General features: G+C 34.9%; 1 protein-coding gene across 1 annotated transcript in view; it reads right to left on the bottom strand.

Annotated features, from left to right (window-relative positions):
• LOC107558499 (connector enhancer of kinase suppressor of ras 3-like) overlaps positions 1-13,659 on the bottom strand; it is a 75,725-nt gene that overhangs the window by 17,995 nt on the left and 44,071 nt on the right. Inside the window, exons 10-15 of the mRNA XM_016242157.1 lie at positions 12,504-12,625; positions 11,465-11,646; positions 11,242-11,328; positions 9,085-9,338; positions 4,753-4,790; positions 1,860-1,905 (exon numbers count right to left, since the gene is read on the bottom strand). Of these exons, the coding sequence (XP_016097643.1) occupies positions 1,860-1,905; positions 4,753-4,790; positions 9,085-9,338; positions 11,242-11,328; positions 11,465-11,646; positions 12,504-12,625 (729 nt within the window). The remainder of the gene's footprint in view (positions 1-1,859; positions 1,906-4,752; positions 4,791-9,084; positions 9,339-11,241; positions 11,329-11,464; positions 11,647-12,503; positions 12,626-13,659) is intronic.

Below are 13,659 nucleotides of genomic sequence, written 5' to 3'. Positions count from 1 at the left end.
CACTTGCCTCAATTAAGGTCAGTGTTCATGATTCAACAATAAGAAAGAGACTGGGCAAAAACAGCATCCATGGGAGAGTTCCAAGGCAAAAGCCATTGCTGACCAAAAAGAACACAAAGGCTTGTCTCACATTTGCCAAAAAATATCTTGTTTATCCCCAAGACTTTTGGGTAAATATCCTGTGGACTGATGAGACAAAAGTTAAACTTTTTGGAAGGTGTGTGTCCCGTTACATCTGGCATAAACCAACACAGCATTTCATAAAAAGAACACCAAGAGTCAAACATGGTGGTGGTAGTGTGATGCTCTGGGACTGCTCTGCAGCTTCAGGACCTGGGTGACTTGCCATAACCGATGGAAGCATGTATTCTGCTCTCTATCAGAAAATCCTGAAGGAGAATGTCCGGCCATCAGTTTGTGACCTCAAGCTCAAGCACACTGGGTTTATGCAGCAGAACAATGATCCAAAACACACCAGCAAGTCCACCTTTGAATGGCTCAAGAAAAACAAAATTAAGGTTTTGGAGTGGCCAAGTCAAAGTCCAGACTTAAATCCGATTGAGATGCTTTGGCATGACCTTAAATAGTCCATTCATGCTCAAAAACCATCCAATGTGGCTGAATGAAAACAATTCTGCAAAGAAGAGTGGGCCAAAATTCCTGTGAAAGACTCATTGCCATTTATCGCAAACGCTTGATTGCAGTTGTTGCTGCAAAGGGTGACACAACCAGTTATTAGATTTAGGGGGCAATTACTTTTTCACGTAGTGCCAGGCAGGTTTGGACAACTTTTTCCCTTAATAAATGAAATCATAATTTCAAAACTGCAGTTTGTATTTACTCAGGTTATCTTTGTGTAATATTAAAATTAGTTTGATGATCTGAATCTTTTAAGTGTGACAAATATGCAAACAATTAAAAAAACAGGAAGGGGGCAAAAACTTTTTCACACCACTGTATATATAAACTTTAGCCAATGTTAGAACTGTGAGCGAAACCCTGATCTCTCCTGTCTGTGACTTCATGAGATTAAATCAGGGGAAATTTTCCCACAATGATCTGCACAGGTGATTGTCACACCGCTTAACTAAATATCCCCCAGAGGGCAAGCCATGTCACTGCCAGGAACAGAGGATCCATTCTTCTGCTCTGTCTGTGTGCTGTGTTTTCAATGCAAGACAATACAAGAGCTGCTTCTACAACAGTGTTTCTCACTGAGTGCTCAAGAGGAGGCTGGCACCAGCATGACCACAAGTCACTGTGTAAAAAAGATCCCTGTTTCCTTTAAATACAATATTCCTCTATTTAAGAACTTCGTAGAAATATAACATTCATATTCACACTTAAAATGCATTTGAAATAGACATAGGCCCTACAAATATAAACAGGTTCCTAATGAAATATAATAGATCTGCCGCATTATTATTCCTTAAACTGATAAATGACGGAAGAAGAGAGCTAGAGATGAAGCAAGAGCTTTCCATGTTGTGGTGCACTGCAATTCATGAGATTACTTCATGAAATACATAACTTGGTATATGCTTGTTATGCTACTGCTGAACAGCATCTAGAAAATAAAGTATATATGACATGATCATCTTCTATAAAAACTAAATGGATTGGTTTTTATAGAAGATTGGCATTATTTTTTTAAGTTGTAAATAATGCAAAGATTAGTGTATGTATTAGATATGCTTTACAAGAAAAACTACTTTAGTTTTTTCACTTTTCCAGTTCAGTATGTTTAGTTTAATGTTAATTGCGTTTTACTAGCAATTTTTGAGCAAATATCATTCTATAAATAGTTTTTTTTTTTTTAAATAAAATAAAATAAACTACTGTATAGAAGTGCTTCTTACCGCTTGAGAGAACGACCAGGACCGAACGGCACCATTGCTGTACCTGCTGAAGAGATGACAGCAGATTTAATGTAGGAACAGGTATGGCACAATAAGCTATGTCTGAAGCTAAAGCAATAATACGGTAATAATATAATAGTATTGAAAATAATATTATTGAAACAGGGTGTTACGTTAAGTAGAAAAATCACTTGGTGTATGAAATTCATTTGCACAGATGAATTCCAAGGGCAGTTCTGAGCACATTCTCATTATAAACTTAAAATACACTGAACAAAATTATAAAAGCAACACTTTTGTTTTTGCCCCCATTTTTCATGAGCTGAACTCGAAGATCTAAGACTTTTTCAATGTACACAAAAGGCATATTTCTCTCAAATATTGTTCACAAATCTGTCTAAATCTGTGCTCCCTCAAAACTTGCGACATCTGTGGCATTGTGCTGTGTGATAAAACTGCACATTTTAGAGTGGCCTTTTATTGTGGCCAGCCTAAGGCACACCTGTGCAATAATTAATTAATTCATTCATTCATTATTTATTTATAAAGCACATTTAAAAACAACCCAGGGTTGACCAAAGTGCTGTACAGATAATAGAAGTCAAATAAAGATACAAATGATAATATCTAAAAAAAAAAAAAATAATAATAATAATAAATTAGAAATCCACACTAAGCAAATGTTTTTTTAACAGCAATAATCATGCTGTCTAATCAGCATCTTGATATGCCACACCTGTGAGGTGAATGGATTATCTCGGCAAAGGAGAAGTGCCCACTAACACAGATTTAGACAGATTTGTGAACAATATTTGAGAGAAATAGGCCTTTTGTGTACATAGAAAAAGTCTTAGATCTTTGAGTTCAGCTCATGAAAAATGGGGGCAAAAACAAAAGTGTTGTGTTTATAATTTTGTTCAGTGTACATTACATTTCAATCGTATAGTTCTAGATCAGGGGTGCCCAACCCTGTTCCTGGAGATCTACCTTCCTGCAGAGTTCAGTTCCAACCCTGATCAAACACACCTGTCTGTAATTATCAAGTGCCCCTTCAGATCCTAATTAGTTGATTCAGTTGCGTTTGATCAGGGTTGGAGCTGAACTCTGCAGGAAGGTAGATCTCCAGGAACAGGGTTTGGCACCCCTCTTCTAGATATTTGATTGTCTCCTCTGTTATTTTATTTAGAGATTGATGCATTTTGCAAGCCATTTCAAAATGTTTACAGCTTTTACATAGGTTAAATATAATGCAACCCAAAGAAAGCCAACAGTACTGAATGGGTGCATCATTAGTAAGACTGTCAAATGATTAAAAATTATAATTTCCATAGTTTTAGTGGCACCAAATAAGTTTCCAACACTGACACTGGACAGACAGACACAGAGCCCCTGGCCAATATTGCCACATGGAGTTATTTTACTGTCAAAGTAATCTTTTTGTGGCAGACTTTGGTCCATCACACAGAACACATTCTTGCATTCTGTCTAAGGTATTTCTAATTGGTGAAAACATAAAAACATGCATCAGATGGATGTTGTTGTCAATTGTGTTGCGTCTTGCTGTTTTTGCACAGCATTTTTTGGATAGTCTGACCTTTGCATTCTGTTCCTTTGCATTGCACTCTGTTTAGCGTCCACAAACGAGTGCCTAAAACTATTTTCTATTTACTTCTGTAGGAAACTTTTTCCTCGTCGAAGCAGAGACCAGGAGACTCTTGGGTATCTTCAGCAGAGTTCTTTATTGAGAACGCGCTGCGTGGCGCTGCAGTCATCAAAAGTCTGACTAACGTAGTGATACATTGTAGTTTATATACATTTTAAGGGGGCGGGATACATTCCGTAGCGGTGGAGACAATCTAACCCATAGCATGCAAATGAAGTACAGGAATCAGCCCGACACAGGCATTTTCCCAGCCTTGATCTCATCAGTATAACAGTGTCATTCAATGCATAGGTGCTGATCCTATCAGTCTGACAGTATCGCCATACTTTCGCATTATCACAGAGACAAAGGTACAGCTGTGCTTTGAGCTTAAAAAGCCAGATGGTCAGGAAGAGCATAAAGACAAAAGGTCATTATCTCAGACACCTGGGCTTCCTGATTTGATCTCCTTAGAAAGGTCATCCTTTTTTTACCTCAAAATGTAAAAGGTACATAACTTTTTCAGTATATATTCTATTACATTGGAACCTAGATTTAGCATTTTATAAATTTGTAATACAACACTTCAAATTTGAATTTATATTTGTATCTAATTATTTTGTTATTTAACTCTATTTATATTTAAATAGTTTGTGTTGTACACTAAGGAGAAACAATTATAAGAGAAAAGGCTGTGAAAACAATGAAGGGTTTAGTCATCTCTATTTAGAGAAATCACACCACTTCAGTCCCACGACATGCGACCAACAGTGTTTATATCAGTCCTGTTTTTATTTCCATATGGAACTATCCCAATACCAATCTTTCTTTGTCTTCAACAAGTAAATATTGTTAACACTTTAAATAATGTCCCACTCATTACCATTAATTAATGCATTAGCCTTATTGTCAAGTGTTACCACAATACCTGCTTTGGTTTTAAACTGCAGTTACAAACTAAATTTAATGTTTCAAAATATGACAGAAATTATTTACTACCTCTACACATAATGGTAAGTGATCCAGATCATGGCATGATGTCACCACACTATTGCTTGCTATAAATATACACAAAGGAGCAGCAAGTCCACAGAGCATCTCGCATCCCGGCAGGGAAAATACATTCCTGATAACTGAGCATAAACTATCTGGGCTGAGATTCTTCCTGTTCTATTGTTTTGGCTGAGAGTGAATGTGCACTGCTCTATGGACGCTGCTACTGCTGTGAGTGCCGTTAAGTTCTGCACCCACCTGTTGATGAATGCGTTGTTGGCGGTCCAGTCAGGATCCTGTGGCAGGACAGAGAACAGTTAATATATGCTTCAGCATAGGCAAGACCACTGTGCTCTGTGCTCCACTTCAACATTTCATATTTCATTCTGTTTCTTCTTGAACAATGAGTTCATGTAGAGGTGGATGAGCACCCTGATGGCGATTCTATGTCAAAAGCTACAGTTTACAGACTAATTATTTGTATACATCAGATAAAAAGGAGTTAAGACAAAAGATATGATCAGACTACAGTGTTCAAGCAAAAAGTGTTATATTCCCATGCATCAGTCACAAAACATACACTAATATTCATGCACAATATTTTATAATATAATATAATTAGTGCTGTCAAACGATTAATCACGATTAATCGCATCCAAAATAAAAGTTTTTGTTTACATAATATATGTGTACTGTGTATATTTATTATGTATATATAAATACACACACATGCATGTATACATTTTTGAAAAATATGTTATGTCTATATTAAATATATTTACATATAATATAAATTATGTAAATATAAAAATGTAAATATTTTCAATATATACACTGTATGTGTGTATTTATATATAAATATACACAGTACACCACACACACATATATTATGTAAACAAAAACCTTTATTTTGGATGCGATTAATCGTGATTAATCGCTTGACAGCACTAAATATAACATAATATGAGTAAATTTACATTCCACGCAAAGCCAGTACCCATTACTTATTTGTTACTTTACTCAGCAGGGATCAATGCATTTCTTCAATAAAGTACATTTAATTGAGCAACAAGCTGATTTCAGATTTTGCGAGGGCAAACCAACAAATATGGGAAAATTGAAGAGGTCAGTATGAATGAAATATTAAGTGAAATTATGATGGTAAATTGGAATGATAGATATAGGCAGAACACAGAAACAGTTAGAAAGATTGTAAAACCTTTATGTAAAAGGGTAGGAATAGAGAATAAGAGCAAACTACTCCCTAGTTTTGTGAAGTCATTCACAGTGTTTGGATCTCACAATTGACACTGGGTTTAAAAATACAAAGCTGTAAAGCTGCCTTAAGAAGGAACAATTATTGGCAATTGTTAATTGCTTTCTGAAGTTGTTTTACTTTGTAAAATGTACAATAAAACACAATTCTTACTGTATGTTTAAGATGAGTACATCTTGGACGAATGTCACCAAATAGCTGTGTGTTATGTCATAAACATGATTTAATAAACATTTAAGATACCGTTTTACCTTGTGTGTCACTGCATACAAATCAGTAACTTTCTCTTGGTCCACTTTTCTACAGAGTTTTAGAATCTGTAGTCAATGCCAAAATGTTACCGGTTACTAACTTGCATCCGCATCTTATTAATGAAGACAACCAAATAAGTCAGTGAAGACAATACAAAAAACATCTGGAACAGCAGCTTTAATGGAAAGAAGCAACTAATGTGGTACAAAAGAGTTAATGTGGAGGAAATGTGGAGGAAAAAGCAGCTTAGACCAATAGTTAATATGACATAATCCCTTCTTCATAATCCAGAAATGCAAAATACTGATATAAAACCCAGCGTTCAGTGAAAACAACATTACAGCTGATGTCGGAGTTTAACCGTGAACATTTTGTGATTCATACAGTGCTAAATCTTATCTCAGAGCCTACTGTATGAACCTGTTATCATGATTCCTCAATCAAAAATGATTTGACATCAGCAATGGCTAAAAAGTATAGATTTTACAGTGACTAAGAAGCTAAGAAAGCTGCCATAATTTATTTACCCTTAATTCAAAACCCTTATTATTTTCCTTATTTTGTGGAACACAAAAGAGGATTTTTTTGAACAACGTCTGAGCTGTTCTTTTTAATACCCTAAAAATGAAATGTATGGTACAGAAAATTAATAAATTGGACAACCCGCAAAGCATAAACACCACAGATCTGGAACAACACAGGGTGAGTAAATTATGTCAGAATTCCTGTTAGAGTAAACTATACCTTTGATAAAAAATAAGGGGGAAAAAAACAAAACTGTTTTCAAAATGCAGTAAGCATTTGGAAAAATATTCCTATCGATATACCCATGTAACGTACCACAAATGCAAAGCACAGTACCAGAAATGTAAAAGATCAAAAATAGATTTTTCCTTTGGTGTAAAACAAAAATAACTTACTCAAAAGACATACTCTTAACACGCGAAGAAAACAATAAAATGTAACCATGATGAAACTCATAGAAACCTTGGAAAAAAAATTTCCAATTACATATATTGAAGGTTTTACATCCAGAGCAAAAAGACAAGAGAAACAACAGGATGCATTTGTTTCTCTAATTAGAAATTAGTTGACTAAACTGTTTGGAAAGACATGGGGTTTAGTAGGAACGGCAAAAATGACTGGAATTTTTTTTTTTTTATATATATATACCAGATTTCCCCCCCCCCAACCTTAAACTATGTACTACTGTTCCATGAATGCTTTGAATTTCAATAATTCCACTGTGGAAATAGCTGAGGTAGATATTCATTTTCAAGTGGCTTAATATGCAAATTAATAGGGTACAACGTGGCTACCGTTGTAACGGTGTACTCAAACACAAACAAGTAATAGGGTACCAAGGCCCACCTTAAGAAAAAATGTGCTATTCACTGTGCCTAAAATGTATAATTGCAAAAAATATATATCTATATACGTTGTATTGAACAATAATGGAGCAACATATTTTGTGTGAAACTAAATCATTCAAGTTCAAGTTCATTTTGTTTAAAAATCTTATAATAATCTTATTACCCCACACACGGGGTAAAAGGCACATGGTTGCTTTGAATTTCAATAATTCCACTGTGGAAATAGCTGAGGTAGATATACATTTTCAAGTGGCTTAATATGCAAATTAATAGGGTACAACGTGGCTACCGTTGTAACGGCGTACTCAAACACAAACAAGTAATAGGGTACCAAGGCCCACCTTAAGAAAAAATGTGCTATTCACTGTGCCTAAAATGTATAATTGCAAAAAATATATATCTATATACGTTGTATTGAACAATAATGGAGCAACATATTTTGTGTGAAACTAAATCATTCAAGTTGTTCATTTTGTTTAAAAATCTTATAATAATCTTATTACCCCACACACGGGGTAAAAGGCACATGGCATTGATGCAAATACTTCAGCTAAAATAATGTTTTTTTTTAACAATGTCTAAGTTAATACTTGTTAAAAACAATACCTTTAGCAAAGTTTGTACTATATTCTGCTTATTTTGAAAAATAAAAGAATCAATTTTTGTTCGATAAATATATTGTCATTAAAATATGGTAATATAAAAATGTATTTTAAAATACAGAAACAAAATAGTTTTAATAAGCAAAGATTCTGAAAGTATTGAAGGAGATCCAACAATAATTGAATATATATTTACAGTAGTAACAACAAATGATATTTTATTATATGATATGATTAATATCATGTTTTTAAATATGATGGTTTCATTCTAAACATGGTGATTTGCTCTAGTATGGACACCCAACGTAATATATGATATTTAACATCTGAATCTAACCACCATGCCATGTCAACAAATCAAAAAGTCAGCCATCTATTAATTAACATGTTAATTACTGAGCGCTTTTTACCCCAAATACCATACTTGTACATATTCTTTCGTTATTTAAAAACTGTTGCTTTAATTATCTTAAACAAAACTGAAAATCATAAAGAAGAAGACCTTTGTCTCACAATATATGCATTAATTTTAGCGATTCTAATTTGCTACTTAAATCTACAACATTTTAAAAAACATAAAATATTAGATCAAGTAAGCACAGAATCAACTTTGCACTGCTGCGCGCGTCAAGGATCAGACAAAAATACAGGTGCATCTTGAAAAGTGGATGTTTTGGAAAGTGCTATGCCACGTTTTTGTGCCATCTAGTGGTTTACATGAAAATAATATCAAAGGCACCTTTTACCCCGGGACGCCTTTAGCCCCATTGTACCCTACTGTGGTGTACAAGTCATTATTTCTGAAAAGACGACTGAGTTAAGCAGAGATAATGTATCTAATTTTTGCCCACATGTGTTTCCAAACATACATTTCTGAGGTTAAATTCTAGTCATTTTAGACACATTCTAGGCAATCTAGTCAAGTGGTAATGTAGACAAGTAAGAGGCACAAAGAAATACCCCAAGAAAAAGAGAGTGAAAGCATGAAAAAGTACATGAGAAAAGAGTCACCGCACACAGCCGGACAAAGGGTGAAGGCAAGCTGACATTAGTGAGTCAATAGCTTAAGCCGTGTGATCCAACTGACCAGTAGCGAGGGCTCTGCGGGGGGCCGTTTGGGGGTGGATGTCATGGGGGTCTTTTTGACTAAGTCCTCTTGATAAGGTATGGTGGCGCTGTTGTGTAGATCCGCACTGACAAGGAATTGGCTGTTCCTTGAGTAGTCGATCCCATAAGCGGGTCTTTCGGCTGTGAACTTGTAAGACGAGCCTGGGCCCGGGGCCTCCTCAGCGATAGTTGGTATGCGTTCGTTGCTTAGGTATCTGTACAGAAGATCTTCACCTAGACCAGAAGATTGAAAGATGCATGTAATTGTAGATGTTTTCAAATCCCTAGAACTAATTTCCTAGCAATCATACAGTATGTAAAAATGGGATGTTGAAATTATGATTATAGTCAGTTAAACTTCGCTGGCTCCGCCGCACGTGCTTTTATAGCTTCCCGTTCATGACGTCATCCGCCGTGACGTACCGCTCAGCTATTGGACTGATTTCACATGTGATTCAGAGCGTGGGTCACTGAAGGCGTTCCCCTAGTGTTCTCGACGCAGCGTCTCGTTCCCTCGAGGAACTAGGGTTACATACGTAACCTGAGACGTTAAGCGTTACCAAAGTAATCCCTGTGAGTGGAGTTATATAAACACTACCATTTCAAAATTTGGGGGTCTGTAAGATTTTTAACATTTTTGAAGGTCACACTCACCAAGGCTGCATTTATTTAAACAAAAATACAGTAAAACAGTACTACTGTGAAATATTATTACAGTTAAAAAATATCTGTTTTTTTTTTTAATTTGAATATATTTTCAAATGTAATATACTGTATAGTGATTCAAAGCTGAATTACTCCAGTCTTCAGTGTTTTTTTCAGAAATCATTGATTAATTGAAAATTCAAAAGAACGGCATTTATTTGAAATAGGTTTTTGTAACAATATAAAAGTCTTTACTGTCAGAGCTTACATGGCTTTTAAGGCAGGGCTTGAAGATGAAAAAAATAAAATGCAACCTGTTCACTCCGAGCAGAATTGATATTTTAACGTTTCTGTTCCTCCTGCGTTCCTCTGTATTATTACCATTCCGAAACTGGTTTGAGTAGAAAAAATACCGGTTAATAACATTATTTTTTAAAACTTTTTCTTTGCCAATAATAATAATAATAATAATAATATTTTATTAAAAATAAGAAAAGAAAAAATCTGTTAACGATTTAAACACATGAAAGTATTTTTTCAAGATATTTAAAAATGTTTGCTGCATTGTAAAAAACAAAAAACAAAAACGCTACTCGTATAAAATTGCGTTTTGAGAGGGAAAAAAACCATAAGTCGCGTAGGCTCATGTCGCATTTAATTATTACATTAAGAAATAATGCAGACTAAACTACCGGTAAAGAAAAATGTTTACAAACATTATAAACACAGCTATTAGTTCCCTTCTCTCCACAACAAATCCTCTAAAGTTAAGGCTATATAAAGCATTTACACTATATAAACGTCAAGCCAAAAACTAATTAATTTACGGCAAAACTGATGCCTCTCTCATTCGGCACAAATCCAAATGTTTCCATATTCGCAACATATGATCAAATATGCTAAAATATTATTTATTATGTAATAGGCTTTGTACTTCACTCACATCAACGTAGAACATCATCCTTCACGTCGGCTATATCAGCACAGTGAGGCAGTGGTCACGCTGAACGCAACAGATTGTACAACAGAGCAGTGTAACTTTTTATGTTTCTTTAACTGTATTTTATTTTGATAATGAACAAGCTGCAATGTCGCAAAAATATGTTGTGTCTGTGTGCACGTGAGGCGCCGGCGCGATATGGTCGTACCAACGCTGGTTGGTTATAGCCTACAGATATAAACAAGACATCAATCAAAACTGTCACGCTTTTGCAAGATAAATAAAACTGCAAAGCTTTTGCAAAATACAGACTTTCTGCCGTCTCGTTTTCCTTTCCGTGAACTTTGGATCCCAATGAACCGAAACTCAGCAAAAAAAAATTCCTTTGTTTTCTTAATCTGTCAATGATTTAAGTGAAATATATTTCGTGTATAGGCCTATATATTCATTTTTTAAGTAAGCCTATCGTTTTATTCTGTTATGTGTTTTTTTATTCTCTCCATGTGTGTCTCTGAAGTGGTTAAACTGGATTGGTGTGAATGTGTTATGTACCTTTCCGTCCCTGTGTCCAGGGCTTTGCATACAGGTCTGCCACGCTCAAACATGTATCCGAAGGCATTGACAGAGGTCGGGGTTTACCTGTGTGCACCATTCATATGAAACAGTCAAACTCAATGTAAACATACAAAAGGACAAAAAAATTGTTCAATTTAAGCTACATTGCAATGATGAAAATGAAACTTTTAAATCAGTTTTTTTTTTTTTTACTAATGACCTTGTGATGAGGATCTTCCTCTTGGACGCATCTGTACGTTGACCTCAAGTGGTTGAACGGACAGTTTGTCATAGTCTGCAATGGTGAAGCGCCGGTGGCTCTCCAGGTCCAGGAAGGAGTTTGGGGACTCCGAGCCTTTAGGTCTGACATTCAGGCTGGTGTATGAGCTGTTCCGTACTTCCCTGTAACAGAGGACAAAAGCCAGTTTAATCAGCAGGAATGATTAAAAAACATAGAATCATGCTTAAAGGAATAGTTCACCCAAAGATGAAAATCTTTTAACTTTAAGCCATCGCTTCTGGCCAAAATCCATTCAGAGTCCATAATCCATAATGCTTCCTCCAGTGAAAAAGTCCATCCTCTGTTGTCCTCTCCCATCAAAATCCACCAACATATTTGTGTAGAGCTGTTTTGGACTGTTTATATTTCAAATGATGCTGAATATGTGCATATTTCACTCTTGATTCAGAAGAGTTCAGTTTTACACTGGAAAAATCAATATTATGGATAGAGGACTGTCATGGTTCTGTTCAGTTAATTATTATGGACTTTTCGTTTGTTTTCATTAGTTTCCTGTTGTCCTTTGTTCTAATTTCCCTCCACATATTAGAAGTCATTAGTTCCCTCAACTACCCTGTATTTAAGCTGCTCTAGTTCACTCTTCAGTTTTCGGTTGTTGTTTGTGTTTGAGTACACACTGTCACACATAATAAGGACTCGTTTGAACTTAATCACCATCTTAATGATGGATTTCTTGCTTAAACACAGCTTTTCACTTCACAAACTGTTAACTGATGGACTGGAGTGGATTATTGTGATGTTTTAATCATTCATTTTTAGGTAAACTATTTTTTTAGCATCTTTGGAGTTAAGTTCAGAAATGCAATGGAAAAGTAACACCATTGTTCTTTAATACATCCCATGAACGGAATATTTACCATCATCAAAATACCATAATATTTACAAGGTATTTCACTTCTACATGTTACAAGAGAACCTTCAGAGAGGTTTTCTTGGTGACAACAGCATCCAGTCTCACCGTGGTGTGTAAGGCACTGATGGAGGTGGAGGGATGTACAGGTCCAGTATGGCTGGCTTGTCCTTCCTACTGCAGAGTTTGGCAGACTTGTCTGACTGACTCTTACTAGGAGACATGGAGCTCTGTAGAACACGAGGAAAACCATTTGTACTTCATTCACCTTTTCAAAACATCTCTCCATAAATAAAAAGCCAAATATCACTAAATAGAGTGACAAAATGAAATTGATGTATTAATGTATAGGCCTATAACATACAATGATAAAACAAACAATTTTAGACATTGGTGTGACTCCAAAATGTTAGAAATACTTTTTGGGGTCACCAAATATACCTGAAAATGACATGCACACCTAATTTTTAAGCATTCACAGCAACATATAATTTAATTTTAAGATGTATAAACCGATACCAACGCACTTTGTTCAAACAATATTGTGATGTTGTGTGATTTCGTAAAAACTTAAAAAAAAAAGTATTTACTTGACTATAAATTCACATCCATTTGTATTACGATTTTCGCATAAACAAATAAACTAGGGATGCACGATATTGGATTTTGGCCAATAGCCGATCCCGATATATAATTATTTTTAATTTTGTTTTTTAACAGGAACTTATTTGTTAGAATTAAATAAACAATAATAAAGTTATTTTATAATGACAGTACACTTATCGGCAAGACATCGGCATCATTTTTCATATAGGGCCGATGCCGATATTTACATTTAAAGTCATTATCGGCCGATTCTGATATTGGTCCGATAATATCGTGCATCCCTAAAATAAACTTCATGTCATGCATATTTGTCAGTCATACATAAATGAAACAGGTAAGATTTTTACACTCAAAAACAATCATGGCGTAGTTTAATATGAACTATTTGCATCTACTTAATTTTATTTAAATACTCATATTTTCAAAATGAATATATTCAATTTGCTTAGAATCAGCATTAACATGTATTGTTAGAACAATAAAAATGTATTCAGTTTAAAAGTATGAACTATTAAAATATGGATAGCTGTGAAACAAGCAAGTTAGATTCAGTTAGTTCAAATTTATGAGACTGAAACAATGGCATATTACATTGGACTCGTTTCTTTCATTGTATGGACAAAATACCTGATTCAATATCTATTTCAAAATGTCATGT

This window comes from Sinocyclocheilus grahami, unplaced genomic scaffold, assembly GCF_001515645.1.
Source record: "Sinocyclocheilus grahami isolate Dianchi unplaced genomic scaffold, SAMN03320097.WGS_v1.1 scaffold646.1, whole genome shotgun sequence".
Lineage (NCBI taxonomy): Eukaryota > Metazoa > Chordata > Actinopteri > Cypriniformes > Cyprinidae > Sinocyclocheilus > Sinocyclocheilus grahami.
The sequence above is the reverse complement of the archived record's forward strand: the minus strand, read 5'-3'. Positions and strand labels throughout refer to the sequence as shown.